The sequence below is a fragment of the Silene latifolia genome, chromosome 10 (genome assembly GCF_048544455.1).
Source record: "Silene latifolia isolate original U9 population chromosome 10, ASM4854445v1, whole genome shotgun sequence".
NCBI classification, from domain to species: Eukaryota; Viridiplantae; Streptophyta; class Magnoliopsida; order Caryophyllales; family Caryophyllaceae; genus Silene; species Silene latifolia.
The window spans coordinates 12,722,386-12,738,394 of record NC_133535.1 but is presented as its reverse complement, the minus strand read 5'-3'; the positions used below and the strand labels follow the sequence as shown (position 1 = coordinate 12,738,394).

At 39.9% G+C, this 16,009-nt stretch overlaps 1 protein-coding gene across 3 annotated transcripts in view; it reads left to right on the top strand.

Moving 5' to 3' along the window:
• The window catches only part of LOC141605156 (phospholipase D gamma 1-like), a 40,745-nt gene extending 25,711 nt beyond the window's left edge, over window positions 1-15,034 (top strand). Inside the window, exons 1-11 of one of the 3 annotated variants that reach the window (XM_074423822.1) lie at window positions 7,727-8,041; window positions 8,151-9,683; window positions 9,916-10,032; window positions 10,496-10,690; window positions 11,626-11,871; window positions 11,952-12,017; window positions 12,137-12,272; window positions 12,373-12,521; window positions 12,954-13,124; window positions 13,418-13,615; window positions 14,505-15,034. In XM_074423822.1, coding sequence (XP_074279923.1) covers window positions 8,322-9,683; window positions 9,916-10,032; window positions 10,496-10,690; window positions 11,626-11,871; window positions 11,952-12,017; window positions 12,137-12,272; window positions 12,373-12,521; window positions 12,954-13,124; window positions 13,418-13,615; window positions 14,505-14,867 — 3,003 coding nt within the window. In that variant the 5' untranslated portion in view covers window positions 7,727-8,041; window positions 8,151-8,321 and the 3' untranslated portion in view covers window positions 14,868-15,034. Of the gene's footprint in view, window positions 1-7,722; window positions 9,684-9,915; window positions 10,033-10,495; window positions 10,691-11,625; window positions 11,872-11,951; window positions 12,018-12,136; window positions 12,273-12,372; window positions 12,541-12,953; window positions 13,125-13,417; window positions 13,616-14,504 lie in introns of those variants that run through there. The other 2 variants (XM_074423823.1, XM_074423820.1) reach the window with 2 other exon arrangements.
• Window positions 15,035-16,009: the final 975 nt, after the last annotated feature.

The window sequence follows — 16,009 nt, the reverse complement described above, 5'->3', positions numbered from 1 at the left end:
CTCCTCCTCATCAAGACGCGACGGGGAACCCCCCGGCGCACGGTTACTAGGACCGGCATCAGCAGAAGACATGTTGATAGGCTTGTCGCGTACCTATGCAAAGATAAATTCCCTAAACAACAAATTAATGTAGCAATAGGGGTCGAACACAAGGAAACGGGAATTACTTCGTGAATTGCTATGGGTAGATTTTTATCAAGGTCGATTACGATTTGGTTTGGTTTGGTTGTTTGATGAATGATAATAATAATGATGTAAAATTATATAATAAAAGAGAGTCTAAGGGGTTCGGGTCACACATGCAAAGATAAACATATGATCATGATAAACTTGGTACTAACAACATTGTCAATTGCTTAGGCTTAAAGATACCCATCTTACGATATTAGCATCAACCATAGACCGGGTCCTAGAGAAACTCTCGTCCATGACTAGGTCGTCCTACTATGCATGCTTAGTCTAATTCAATTCCGTGCCTCTCGACTTATAGAACGAATAAACAAACTTAATCAATTGAATAGGGCCCTAAACAAAGATTAAACATTGTGGCACAAGCATGTGATAGAAGCAATATGAACAATATTATTATTAACTTATTTTATCATGTTACATATTTGATTATTGCATGGCTCCCCTAGCCCTTAGACCAAGAGAATTAGCTACTCATACTAAAATGTAAATTGCAAACTAAATTATAAGAAATGCTAAACATGGTTGTATGATTTATATGGATTTGATAATATAACATGTAAAAGGAATAATGCTAATGTAAAATGAAGTACTTAATTGTAAACTATGTGGTAACTAAATTAGTAATGTAAATTGCAAACTAGAAATAAGAATACCTTAATAGAGAATAACTTGTATAGAAGAACAAATTGTAACCAAATGCTTGAATGTATAAAATGACCAAATGTTTAAGAACCAAATGCTTAACAATCTTGAAAACAAAATATGAAAACTAATGAGAGAATTATAAAGCTTGAGGCTATTCTAAGATGGAAATGGGACGTGAAATTGGATGCTCCAAGCCTCAGAATACCTCTCCTATTTATAGGAGAGGAAAGCAAAACGTAAGCATTGAAGATGACTATGGCCCCGATCGGGGTTGCATGGCCCCGATCGGGGTCGTGTGTTTCTCGGTCAATTCCCTTAATTCTCATCTTAATTGCAAAGGGTATCCAATGTTGGTGATTAATTGTGCGATTAATCACCCGGTTAAGACCTTAATTCTTGGCATCCTAGGTAGCTTGGAATCCTATCTTTTCCACCTTGACTTGGACTTTGAAGTTGGGCTTGACTTTGATTGTTGGCAACATTTGCAATTCTCACTTCAATCCAACAAATCTTCATGCAAACACCCATCCAAACACTCCCATGCTAGTCCAATGTTAGGCCTTGTTTAGCTTAGTGAACTTGGTGAATAAAATGGTAGGAAAAAGCCTCTAAATGCTTAGATTCCTACAAAACCGTAACAAACACAACAATACACCTAGAACACAAGATTATCTCAAATACATACTAATTAAAGTATGACGAACAATAGAAACCGAACTAAAATGAGGGGTACAAGTATATAAAATATGCACTTATCAAACTCCCCCAAGCTAAACCCTTGCTTGTCCTCAAGCAAGAAACCATATCCCATTAAATGCAATATCCTAACAAGCTAAGCATAATGATTTAAAAACCCGAAATAACATGGGCAAGGGATAAAGAAAGACATGGATGAGATTTACACGACGGCGTGGCATAGAAAACTTTGAATAAACCTTTAAGCTCTTGCGTGATCTTTTGACTTATGGACTCTCACGGGGCACTCAAACTCTTTTTATGTGAAAGGACAATCTTGTGAAAAACACTCAACTATCCTCGACCTATAATAATGTGCCCGCAATCTAATATGGTAAACAATCAAAACTAGCAAGCCAAAACAATCAAATGTAAGCATGATAAAGAAGCCAAATGGGTAGGAAGAAGGCAAATAAACATGGGTAAGAAGGGGGAACAAATGAATTATGGTAATGTGGAGCTAAGTCAAGCTAGCAACTACCAAATTGTAAAGGTGCTCAATCCCAATTCCAACCCAATTTTGCAATTCAAATCATGAGAAAATCCTCCAAAATGTATGAATAATGCTTGAGGATTTCTCACATCTTTTCTTCTTCTCGTTTTTTTTCTTTCTTTTCAATGCATACTTTTTTTTTTCATTTTCATGCTTTTTTCATTTCTTTTTCAACTTTTTTCCAATTCACCATTTTTTCATCTTTCTTTTTCATTTTCTTTTTTTCTCCTTTCTTGAGCATTAAGACCAAGCTCACATGATTTCCATAACTTTGAAACAAATCCCAATTGAGCACCCAAACAAGACCAATCAAGCTACTAGCTCAACAAGGTAGGCAAGTTATAACGTAGCTAGAAAAATTGCTTGTGAAGGGGTCAAGAAGGCAATTATATTCATGTGAATGGCTCCAAAATGCTATAACAAATGAATACATGCTTACCAAGAGATGACATGAGAACCATACTTGTGCGTATTGATGAAACACACATCATAAGGAGACCTACACTCACCTAAGAGAGACCGGATATAGATGCATCGGTCAAAAAGAGGCTCTACCTTACCATTTTGTAGCTTGCCACAAGTCAAGATCAAGCTTATTCGGTTCATTCTCCATCTCCTACCTACTATGTCAAGACATCCCCATGTAGCTAATATCCCATCATGAAAGAATAAATCATTAGCAACAAGCCATTTTTAGGATAAGCAAAGAGGAAAGTAGGCTACAAGCAAGCACAAAGCAAAAATTTCTCCCAAAAATTTTCAAAATTTCTACACTACATGCAAACTATACTATATGCAAATGCAATATCTCCCCCCAAGCTAAACATCACATTGTCCTCAATGTGCTAACTATCCAAATCACCCAATCAAACCATAATAATGGCTCAAAGCACAAAACATGAAGGACTAGAGGTTATGTTTAATGGGTTGCAAGATCTAAACTAATATGCAAAGCAATGAAAAAAACTTACTCGACTTGCTAATCTCCCCCAAGCTAGCATGAATCCGGGGGAATGTAAATGTTTCTTTGTGACTTTAGTAAAGGAATGTGAAGAAACGAGAGAAAAAGGAGGAAATGAGTACCGTCGGGTATGTGTGAATGATAGAAAGAAATCTACCCCTTTTTTTTACCCGTATAGAACAAAGGCCAAGAAGTCACAGAACCATGACCCCGATCGGGGCCACTCAACCCCGATCGGGGTTGACCTCCTCTTTGGGTTTTGACTCTTTTCCGCATTTGTTTTAACTCCTTCTCGTTTTTCGAAAACCACGTCACCGAACGGGGTTCTGGCATGGGGCTGCATGCCATATTCACTTCTAATTCTTCTTCCTTCATTTTCACCTAAAAATCACAAAAAGAAACATCATCAAGTCGAACATTTTATTACTAATCTACGAAAACAATAAAATGCAGAAAATTAAAAACAAAAATAAATAAAAGCAATAAAAAGCTTGGGTTGCCTCCCAAGAAGCGCTGGTTTAACGTCCCGCACGACGTAAGAAGCTATTTGATTCAAGTTTTGTCATTGAGCTCGCCACCAACCGAGCTCCATTTCATAGCTATCTTTGCATTTCTCAACCATTTGAAATTCTTCAAATAAAATTTCCCTTTCTTCCTTTTGGCACTCTTAGCAATAGTGCCCTTAGCATCGTCACCTACAAAACAAACAACACCTATATCGTCCTCCAACGGATCCATTAGTGAGGACCCAAGCATAGTAGAGGCAAGAGAAGAGTCCACAGTGCTAAATAAATAACAAGACTCTTGTAACATTGGGCTTCTAATGGTGTTGTTTTTGCTAAAGGAAACCCGGTCATCACCCACTTCCAATGTCAACCTCCCATTTTTCACATCAATTAACGCACCCGCGGTGCGTAAAAATGGCCTACCCAATATAATTGGGGTTTGTGAATCCTCGGCCATATCAAGTATGAGGAAGTCAACGGGTATGAAAAACTTTCCAACTTTGACGGGTACATCTTCTAAGACACCTAAAGGTCGCTTTAAAGAACGGTCCGCCATTTGCAATGTAATACTCGTGCATTTTAAAGCACCCATGTTAAGTTTTTCACAAAGGGAATAGGGCATGACACTTACACTAGCACCTAGGTCGCAAAGGGCCTTATCAATGGTATATTTGCCTATAGTGCAAGGAATAGAATAGCTACCGGGGTCCTTAAGTTTCGGGGGAGACTTATTTTGTAAGAGTGCACTACACTCTTCGGTGAAAGCAATGGTCTCAACCTCATTGAAGGATCGCTTCTTTGAGAGGATTTCCTTCATAAACTTTGCATAAGAAGGGACTTGGGTAATCAATTCCATAAATGGGATGGTGACTTGCAAATTCTTACAAACTTCCAAAAATTTAGCAAACTTACCTTCCTCCTTGTGCTTTGCTAGACGAAGGGGAAATGGTACTTGAACAACTTCCTTGGGAGGAGCATCCTCCACATCTTTTCCATTCTCATTCTCCTTAGGATCATCCACTTTCTTTGAAACGGCATCACTCTCCTTAGCATTATGAGAGATTTCTTCAACAACCACCTCATCACTTTCCTTTGGCATAGGAGACTCAACATCTTTGGCATCAAGCTTGCTCTTCCTCTTTAGCATCAATAATCGGTGAGGAAATGGCACACGATCTTTAACAATAGGCTCTTCACTAGCCTTCCTTTTGTCATTTCCCCCAAGCTTAGCCTTTTTAACAACCACCTCTTCATCCAAAGTCATGGATGGCCCATCATAGTTTGAACCACTTCTCGAGGAAATAGAATTAACGGTTTCATGTGGTTGCTCACCTTGGGGAGGTAATTGACCATTCTTTCTTTGAGAGCTAGAAGCAGCTAGTTGAGCCACTTGTTGTTCCAACATCTTGACCGCGGCACTATGAGCTTGATCATTCTTTTGGATTTGAGCCAACAATTCCCTTTGCATTTGGATTATCATGCCCTCGAGCTTACCAACTCCTTGATTGTTTTGTTGGCCATTTTGTGGTGGATTTTGTTGGTAATTTTTTTGTGGGGGCCTTTGTTGATTTTGATAACCCGGTGGAGGGATATACTTTTGTTGTTGAGGAACATAGGCATTTTGTTGTGGTGGGGGTTGTGGATTAAGCACATTGTTGCTATTGTAAGATAAGTTCGGGTGAAATTTTGTATTTGGGTTATAAGTGTTGGAAAATGTACCCGGTGGATATAAACTTTGTCTTAAAGCTTGAAAAGCATTTACCTCTTCAATAGGGGCTCGAAAATGAGCGGCATCATGACCCGCACCTCCACAACCGTCACAAACAATGATTTGGCTCGTTGAAGACACAACATTGAGTTGTTGAATGGAATCCTTAGCATCTCTCTCCGCCAATTGTTGTTGAAGCAAGGCAATTTGAGCTAGCAAAACGAATTTGGAAGGCCAAATTCAGGGGCTAACTCTCCTATTTATAGGGCAAAGCCCACTCGATCCGACCAATCAGGGCAAAGCCCATGAAGCGTCAACCAATCAACAACGAGACACATGTCAAGCATGCAGCCATGGAAGGTCAATCGACAAACAGTTACAAAACTTCTTCAACACGCTCCTTGACAGAATGTCAATCGACGTATCTTCTTCAACACACCCCTTGGTATCTACTTGCCAAACGGCCCGCTGATTCAACCAAGCTTGGCAGCACCGGCTGGGGGCAATCAAAAGCACACGGCACTCACAACCTCGGTCTCGGCCAGCGCCACTTTCTTTTCCACATCTGATGTCCATTACACATCCATGTGGAGGGGGGATACGGTACGGCCTAAGCAGAACCAAGCCGAGGTAGAAGAAGCCGGGGCAGAAAATTTTTTTACTTGCGCAGAATACGCTCAACACTCATCGAAGGTCCATACCACGGCATAGACTACGCTGGGGGCAAATTGATGGGGCATATTCTGCACCCGCTGACCAAGTCAACATATTGAGCAAGGTCAAAGATATCCACAAAGAAGTCAACAACTTAGACGACCTAACCGACGCAAACTGTCGGCTGTCACCTATGTCCCGCCACGGCGACTAGCACCGGGGCACATATCCGCGTACTCATATCCAAGACCCCTCGGCGAGTCAACGGGGGCCCGCCGGCCTGCCATGGGTCCCTCGGCCGAGGGTAGATCAGTCTTTCCACCTGCTAGCCACTTGGTCACTACGTGACAAAAGGTGAAAGCCTATAAATACTCCTCAACCCTTATTGAGGAAAAGATCCACAATTTAACCTAAACACCTCATAATCTAGTAATATCTTCCTTATCTCTCTACAACATATATTTCGCCAAGTAACACATAACTTATCTCTTTAAGTTCACTGACTTGAGCGTCGGAGTGAGTACGCTCGGCCAAAGCCGAGCCCTCAGTTTGTTCATTGTTTCAGGAGAGGCCGAAAGAAGGATTCAATCAAAGACGTCATTCTACAAGCCACGAGTGGTAACAAATAACTGCTTCGGAATTACACCCGGAACAACCACTTTGATAATTTACCCACTAAGCGAACTCACAACTACAGGACTACATCGTCTGCATGGATAATTTCGATCCTAAGTAGATACAATTTTAGCCCTAATAGTTGCACCTTCATTTTATTAACATCCTTGCAAATTGAGAACATACAAAGTGTAAAACTTTACATAAAAATGCATTTCGTATATACGGATTTTCGTATATGCTTGGAGTCAAGTCATAGTGAGAACATACCCGGATATGGTACGGTTTTTATCGTTTTATATATACGGATTTTCGTATCGTATAAACGAAAATCCATATAACTCAAACCGTATAGCGGAGGGTTGAGGATTTGGTGGTGTTTGTGGCGGTGGTGGCGAGGTGGCGGATGAGGGAAGGATAGTGGAGTTTTTGGCGGGAAATGAGTGTGAGAAACATTGGGGATGATCTGATCACTGTAGGCTGTAGTCGTTAGAATTTGGGTCGTTATTTGTTTAATGTATGAGGAAACCCAGAATTACAGTCTACAGATTACTAATTGAGTTGCATATGATAAGTACAAATTTTCATTGAAGGCGGATATTATCCGTCAGAAGCTGAAGACGGATATTGCTAATTAGATGGTTACTAATTGATGGTTACTCGAATTAATAATGCAAAAAAGAGAATATACTCGTAAGCAAATGCATATACAAAATGCATATTGCTAATGCTATATCGTTTTAGGAGTCTTTACGATGAACATTTTACTTCATACTGATTGAGGTGAATTTTCAAATTCTAATTGTGAATGGATTATAAATTGCATCCCGTATATTTTTAACCAGTTTATTGCATGTTCATAAAGTCATAATCGTTTTAGATTTCTGGGTGTGTGTTAGAAGTTAGAACGATAATTAATATCTTAAGTCGGATTTTCATCCATATTTTAAAATCGGATCAATCAAATTTCCATAGGGCTACAGCCTACCTGCAAGTGAAGTTAACATCCTTAACCTAATTACCTAAACAACTCTCGCGGACTAGGCCACAACCAAAATATTCTTATACATGGAATTTTATTACACAATAAATTATCGATGACACGCCGCTTTTAATCTTAACCTTAGTTTAAATCCGATTCGTCCGTATCAAACTCACCCCGCGTCCGCGTGACTCACTTCACAAACAGAAAAAACGACCCGTCTCATTCTTGCCCTAGTATTTTTTTTTTTTTGAAGAACATTATTGCGCTAGTATTAACGGTCAGCTTCGACGATTGTAATTTGTAATATGTGCACCATTCATGTAATCATGTGTATCATTTACGTGGTTACGCCATTGAAATTTCAAAGAAACACCATTACAAAAATACAAATATACATTACCCCAGTTAATCAAGCCCCATTTCCCCCTTCCTTCCACATAAATTAATATCCCAAAATCCCAATTTTTCATGCTCACAACATTACCATATTTCAGGGTTTTCTCAATTTTGTATTTCTCTCAAAGTTAATTCATATAAATTCAAAAAGGTTAGAACTTTGATTAGCTTTTCATAGTTCTGGAGGTAAATTACTGTCCTTTTTGTAATTATTTCCAATAATTATACGATTAATGAACTTGGTTTTTTCTGATTTTTAGGTTTTAATTTCTTGAACCCAGGAAAACTAAAGTTCTTACCTTTGCTTTGCATGGCAATAGCTAATATTGGGTTTTGCATGTTGTAATTAAGTATATTTCTGTGTATATGATTTGAATTTGTTGATATTAGACAGAAATTAGAGAGTTAAGAATTGTGCATTTTGATTGATAATGGAGCCATATTCATATAGATACCCTCCACCACTAATTTCTGAGGCATACCCACCTCCATCACCCCCAAATGGTCCGTATCCGTATCCGTATCCGTATCCGAATCCATATACTCCAAATCCATATACTGCCCCATATCCATATCCACATCAAAATCCGTATCCATACCAGTCACCACCACCGGCGTACCCATATCCGTATCCGAATCCGAATCCATATACTCCAAATCCATATACTGCCCCATATCCATATCCACATCAAAATCCGTATCCATACCAGTCACCACCACCGGCGTACCCATATCCGCATCCATATCCATCACAACCCAACTATCCGAGTCAACCACCTAGGGCTGTGTCATATTCTGGACATGTTCCTCATGTTGGTGCAGGTGGTGCACCTGCACCAACTTGTGCGGATAGTTGTTTTTCATGTGCGGATTCATCTAGTGGTGACGGTATGCAGCTTGTTCCGTCCCAGAAAGGGTCCATGAAGGTTTTGCTTTTACACGGAAATCTGGATATATGGGTCTATAGTGCAAAGAACCTTCCAAATATGGACTTGTTTCATAAAACACTGGGTGACATGATTAGTAAGCTGCCTGGGAGGGTTACGAACAAGATTGAGGGACATGTAGCTCGTAAGATCACAAGTGCCCCATACGTATCTATAGATTTATCACACGCTGTAATAGGGAGGACCTATGTGATTCCTAATGAAGAAAATCCAGAGTGGATGCAACACTTTAATGTTCCTGTGGCACATCATGCTGCCGAAGTGCACTTCTTGGTAAAGCACAGTGGTGTTGTGGGGTCGCAGCTTATTGGAAGTGTATCAATTCCCGTGGAACAAATTTACTTGGGAGCAAAAGTTGAGGGCACATTTCCTATTGTGAATGGTAGTGGAAAGCAGTGTAAGCCTGGGGCTGTCTTGAGTATTTCAGTCCAATTTTCACCCATCAGGAACCTAAGCATATACCACCATGGAGTTGGTGCGGGTCCCAATTATGAAGGCGTGACTGGCACATATTTTCCTCTTAGGAAAGCGGGAAAAGTAACTCTCTATCAAGATGCGCATGTCCCGGATGGTTACCTTCCTGAGTTTAACCTTGATAGGGGAATGAAATATGTGCCTGGAAAATGTTGGCAGGATATTTCTGATCATATACGCCAAGCTAAACGGCTGATATACATTATCGGGTGGTCCTTTTCGCATAAAGCTAGACTTGTACGTAACGGTGGTAACCCTGAATCAGAGTGCAGCCTGGGAGATCTTCTTAGGTCAAAGTCTGCTGAAGGAGTGAGGGTTTTGCTTCTTATGTGGGATGATCCTACCTCTAGAAGCATTTGTGGCTATAGAACGGTTAGTGGTGTTACTTAAAAGTTCAATACATGTTCCTGTGTCTCCTATGTGGGAAGCAACGTGTCTCCTATGTAGGAAGCACGGTTATTTTTGGTCTTGACTTGTAAGGAAGTCTATTATCAGTTTATTGCAAACACCATTCTTGATACATGAGTGTGCATATTCTGTTGGTTCTTTCTGCTTGTAGAATTTGCTTCTATTCATCATTTTCTCATCGCCCTTGATTATGCAGGATGGGATCATGGCAACCCACGATGAGGAGACCCGAAGATTCTTTAAAAACTCATCTGTTCAAGTGCTACTTTGTCCTCGCGTTGCCGGGAAAAGAGATAGCTGGGTCAAGAAAATGGTAAATGCTGCCTAATTCATTTTAGACTTCATGTTATGCAGATTCCCCATTACCGTTCAGTCACCTTGACGACTTTACAAGTATTAGCCAAAGAAAAAGAGGAAGTCAAAGTTAGGAATTAGGTCTCTTTGTCCTTCTATCACTGTATCAGTTTCGAATATCTGTTTCATTTTCCTCCTCCCCCATCATAAATACCCATTGTATGTTTCTTCTGTAATGTCAGTCAGTTAGGCCATAATTTCTGACATTGAAATATTTTTGGTCTTGGGTACGAAGAAGCGCGTTGATGAAATTTAAATTATGCGAATAGGAAATCTAATATCATACAGAGCATTATACAAATTCCAACTTTGCTGAGTCTGTTTTTTCTCTGAGTTGCACTATACATCGTTTTTTATGTCCTGCTTTAAGTGAATTTTTCGGACTCAGTTGAAGCTTCTTGTTTTTTTCCCCTCTCTTTTAGGAAGTCTCAACGATATATACACATCACCAAAAGACTGTGATTGTGGACGCTGATGCTGGCAACACCAGGCGAAAAATCATTGCGTTTGTCGGTGGCCTTGACTTGTCTGATGGAAGATATGATACTCCAGACCATCCTATTCTTAGATCTCTGCAAACTACACATAAAGATGATTATAAAAATCCCTGTTTCCAAGTATTGCTTTCTACACCTTTCTTCAATTGTCGAAGTGTTTTTTTGTTAGCCTTACATCTTAAATGATGGCCATCAAGTTTGTTGTCACTGTAATGAATGTATGGTTGAGGAAAGGAAATCATTCAGTGGGAGATGAGTGATGCAATGCTATGAACTTGCTGTCTCAAAATGATTTTTGGTGAGATGGGAGGGCTAAGAGGGTTAAATGGGAGCCAAGTTGGGCATAGTATTTTGTATGGAAAACAAATACTTGTTTCCTTTCGCGTTTATTGGCTGCGTTTGACGATTAGGCAAATATATAAATGTAACAAAAAGGAGTTCTAGTTGTTGTATAGTTTTAGAAGGTGCCGCGGTCAACTTTAAAATCATTTGATCATTATAGTCAAATGACGTCTACAAAATGGAATGAATAGAGTAAGAGTACTCGTAGTAGATAGATGCAACAACAACATGCGCATTGTCTCAATGGCTCCCTCCTATGCTAAGGAGGGCCGGGTGTACATAACCTTGGCCTTGCATCGATACTACTCTAGGTTTTCTCAGATGACTCATAATGAATATTGAACTGCATTGACCAACTTCTACATCACAATATAAGAAGAGCCCTTTTGCTTTTATTCCATCACATCCTATCGTTTTGCTTTGATGAGATGGAGGCATTGGGGTAATGTTGTTGAGATGGAGGGAGTTGTAAATAGGATGCAGAGGAAAATTGGTAATGTGATTTGTTTAAGTCATTTGCTTGTTTTCATCTGAAAGGCGTGGAGTTTTGCAACTGTAAGCTCAACGAGCGCCCCTTTTCTGGTACCCATTGTAAGATAATCCTGCATACTTCAAAAGAATCACCTTCGAAAACCTATATGCCATTCACGTCTTCTATTTTTGTTTGAACTTTATGAGGTTTCTCTACTTGCTAAATGGAAGCTCTTCAACAGGGCTCTACTGCAGGTTGCCCAAGACAACCGTGGCATGATCTGCATTGTAAAATTGACGGCCCTGCAGCATATGATGTTCTTACTAACTTCAAGGACTGCTGGTTAAAGGCATCAAAGCGGCATATTAAGAAGTTGAAAATGTCGTACGATGATTGTTTATTAAGAATCGAACGCTTGCCTGAAATAATTCAGATAGATGAAGTTTCAAGCCTTACTGAAGATGATCCTGAATCCTGGCATGTGCAGGTAGCTCTGAATTTCATTTTCTTGTATGTGTGTCATGCTTGTATCTAAAATTCTAAGGAGAACTTAACTCTTCCCAACAGGTTTTCCGGTCGATCGATTCCAATTCTACGGTAGGATTTCCGAGTCCAAAGGAAGCTACCAGCAGGGTGGGTGAAAATTTCTTACCAACTTCTCTTTCAAACCTACTTTTGCTTTTTTTTTTTTTTTTTTGCCTTTATTTGAAATGCCTCTAATGCCACTTATAGTTTATTGGATTAATTTGCAGAATTTGGTCTGTGGGAAAAATGTGCTGATTGATATGAGCATACATACAGCATACGTCCAGGCTATTCGATCTGCTCAGCACTACATTTATATTGAGAATCAGTATTTCAGAAACAGTATGACTGTTGGCCTTAGAGGTTGCTTTACATGAACCTTGATCATTTCCGTTTTGTATTTTATTACTATTTCTTGTATGATAAATCAGCTCCTTTTACTGAAGTATATTGTTGGGTACAGGAGCGAACAATTTGATTCCCATGGAAATTGCTCTCAAGATTGCTGAAAAGATCCGAGCTCATGAGAGATTTGCTGCATATATTGTTATCCCGATGTGTCCAGATGGTGACCCTAATGGTGCTGTCACTCAACAGATTCTCTATTGGCAGGTTAATTATATTAGATTTGGTAATCCGCTAACAAAATCCGCTTTAAGTTTGCTTTGAAAATTCTCTCTTCCAGGAAGTGGCGTTTGTTTAAATGAATATAAATCCAGTTTTGAAATTGTGTGAATTACATAGTTCAAACATTGATGAGATCTTATGTCATACGAAGTATTTCTGGAAAACTATACTTGCTTACATTGGCCCTATCGCAGGCGGACTAAGAAAAATTGATAACTGATTATTATACGAAATTACAGATTTCAATTTTTAACACCATAGTTGGGCAAAATGATCATTTTATTTTATTTTATTTTTTTTTTACGGTGGCGCCAGGCTCGGAGACCTCTGTACTATTAACAAAAAAAATATGCACACTTCTACACGACTGTCTTCTATTAATAAACTGTGGCCTGAAGTTTCGACGTACCATTGCAGAACAAAACCATGCAAATGATGTATGAAACCATCTTTAAGGCTCTAGTAGAGGTGGGGCTTGAGGAAGCTTATACACCACAAGATTACTTGAACTTCTTTTGCCTCGGCAACCGTGAAGGTCCAGATGGAAGTCCCGGTCTCGTAGGTCCTCACAAGCCAAACAGCCCTCAGGTTCAAACTCATTCTGTATTTAAGTTATTCCCTTGTTATCCCATTTGTATTGTCCTCATTTGACTTTTGTGGTTAAATAATATTTTCCCCATTTGACTTTTGTGGTTAAACGATGTAAACTTTGACCCATATTTCTTCAACATATACAATAACTGCAATGTTTTAAAATGAAAGTATAAAGTTACTCCGTAGTTATGAGTCGGATCACTTTGATCTTGTTGGCTACCCAAAAGGTTGTGTGTTTCCAGTATTTCTTACCTTATCATTTGCAATGCTGGAATTGTATCCTTTAGGCTTTATCTCAAAAGAGCCGAAGATTCATGATTTATGTCCACTCTAAAGGCATGATAGTGGATGATGAGTATGTGATATTGGGTTCTGCAAACATCAACCAGCGATCAATGGAGGGAACAAGAGACACCGAGATTGCAATGGGAGCCTATCAGCCTCATCATACATGGGCGAGAAAGTCAGCGCATCCATTCGGCCAGGTATTTAACCATTGATATTAAACTACCTTACCACATATGTACAATCCAGAAATCATTAAGACCCTCTAATGAGACTCTTGCCTAGACTTTATCCACATTTAGGGTGTGTTTGGATTGAGAGATTCAGAGAGAAAAGAAAGGGAGGGAGAGTAGGGGATTTGAAATCCCTTGTTTGGATAGCAAATAAGGGTGGAGGGAAATGGAGGAGGAGAGATTTGTAGGGATCCAATTTTCCTCCTCCAAGTATAATCAAAATCTCTCCACGATAGACAAGATTTGAAAGGAAATTGTATTCAACAACCACACAACATTCCCCCTCCCCTTCCCTTCTCTCTCTTTCCCTTCCCTCCTCCCCCCTCCCCTCCATTTCCCTCCACTTTTGCTATCCAAGCACACCCTTAGGGTTCAAACTACGTAATAAAGTCCAGTTCTAGTTGCTCGGACTTTTCCGTCTTCACTGTTTCCTTGTGTACCAATGTGTGACGTTGGACACTCATACACCCGGGCATGGCGTAAACTGTACTGCTGTAGACATTGATTTAAGCCACAAAAAAAACATGAATATTTTAGAGCACGGATTATAGTGGGAGTGCGAGCACCTCCGACCTTCGTTACCTAGGTGTCGTGTTACTTTGACAGTTCACTTTGTTTGTGTATCGTGTCCGACCATCCCACATTCCGACACGACACGACACAAAGCTGCATTTTCAGCAAAAAAATATATGTATCTTTTCAACTAATGTGTCCCTCTCTCCAACACCGTGTCAAAACTGATGCTTAATCAAGAAAGCACGGATTAGAATATTTTCAAACTATTCGGAAAGACGGAAACCCTAAAATCCTGCAAAGCATGCTTTTAATGATCTAATAATTTGATAATGCTATTCAGATATATGGTTATAGGATGTCCCTTTGGGCAGAGCACCTTGGACTTCTCGAGGACTGCTTCACTGAGCCCGAAACAGTGGAGTGTGTAAGGAAAGTAAGAACAATAGGGGAGAAGAATTGGAAACAATTTGCAGCCGAAGATCCAAGAGAAATGACGAGTCACCTTCTAAAGTACCCGGTTGATGTCGATAGAAGGGGGAAGGTGAGACCTCTTCCTGGTTGTGAAAATTTTCCTGATCTTGGTGGAAGTATTTGTGGTTCACTAGTTGTTGTATCGCGCGCGGTGCGCGCGATACCCCAAGATATTGTGAATCGTTTACTTGGATTAATTTTGATTCATGCATTGGGTACGGTTTCCTCGTGAACCGTTATAGATATAGTTGATTATCAGGTTGTCAATGGTCGTTGGAGCTAGCAAGGACGATAACTGTTCTATAAGGGAATTTTTGTGTTTGCATATTATACAATTGATGTCTTCGGTGCGTAAGTTCAATGGTTACTTTGCTTTCATTTTAGCACATACAAGAAATTTACATCATTGAGTGTAGGGAGATCACAAAAATCACTACAAACAAACATGTGTTCTAGGAACCGTCTTAAGTGTGTGATAATTCGTTGAATAACAAGGCTCTATTCGTCTAGTTGAGTGATTTCCTTGAAACCAAATAACATTCTTAGCTAATTTACAAGACTATATGCCGAGACATGTAAATGTATTAACGTAAAGTTCTAAACAAAGATAGTTATTTTGAAGCGAATCGTTAGTTGTTTAACGTAATTGTAAAGACTCTAAATACTAAATTTATAGAGTTGGAGATTGGAGATTTTCTTATTCCCTAGGTTGAATCGGGCAAGAAATACCAGCACCTACATATGTGTCGAATTATGGAGACACTAAACACAAGCACCATTATTTTGCGTACAAATAAGCAACATTTACCGACTTGCAAGGTGAATGTTAACATATCAATCTCTACGAAACTAAAGATGAAATATGCCGCTTAGGACTCTTTATAGCAACTGATGGGGCATATTCTGCACCCGCTGACCAAGTCAACATATTGAACAAGGTCAAAGATATCCACAAGCAAGTCAACGACTTAGACAGCCTAACCGACGCAGCCCGTCGGCCTGTCTCTTGGGTCCCGACCGGGGCAACTAGCCAGCCGGGGCACACATCCGCGAACTCATATCCAAGACCCCTCGGCGGCGAGTCAACAGGGTCCGCCGGCCTGCCATGGGTCCCTCGGCCGAGGGTAGATCAGTCTTTCCACCTGCTAGCCACTTGGCCACTTGGCCACTACGTGACAAAAGGTGAAAGTCTATAAATACTCCTCAACTCTCATTGAGGAAAGGATCCACAATTGAACCTAAAAATCACTATTCATCTGTTAATATCTTCCTTATCTCTCTACAAAATATACTTCACCAAGTAACACATAACTTAGCTCTCTAAGTTTACTGACTTGAGCGTCGGAGTGAGTTCGCTCGGTGCAAAGCCGAGCC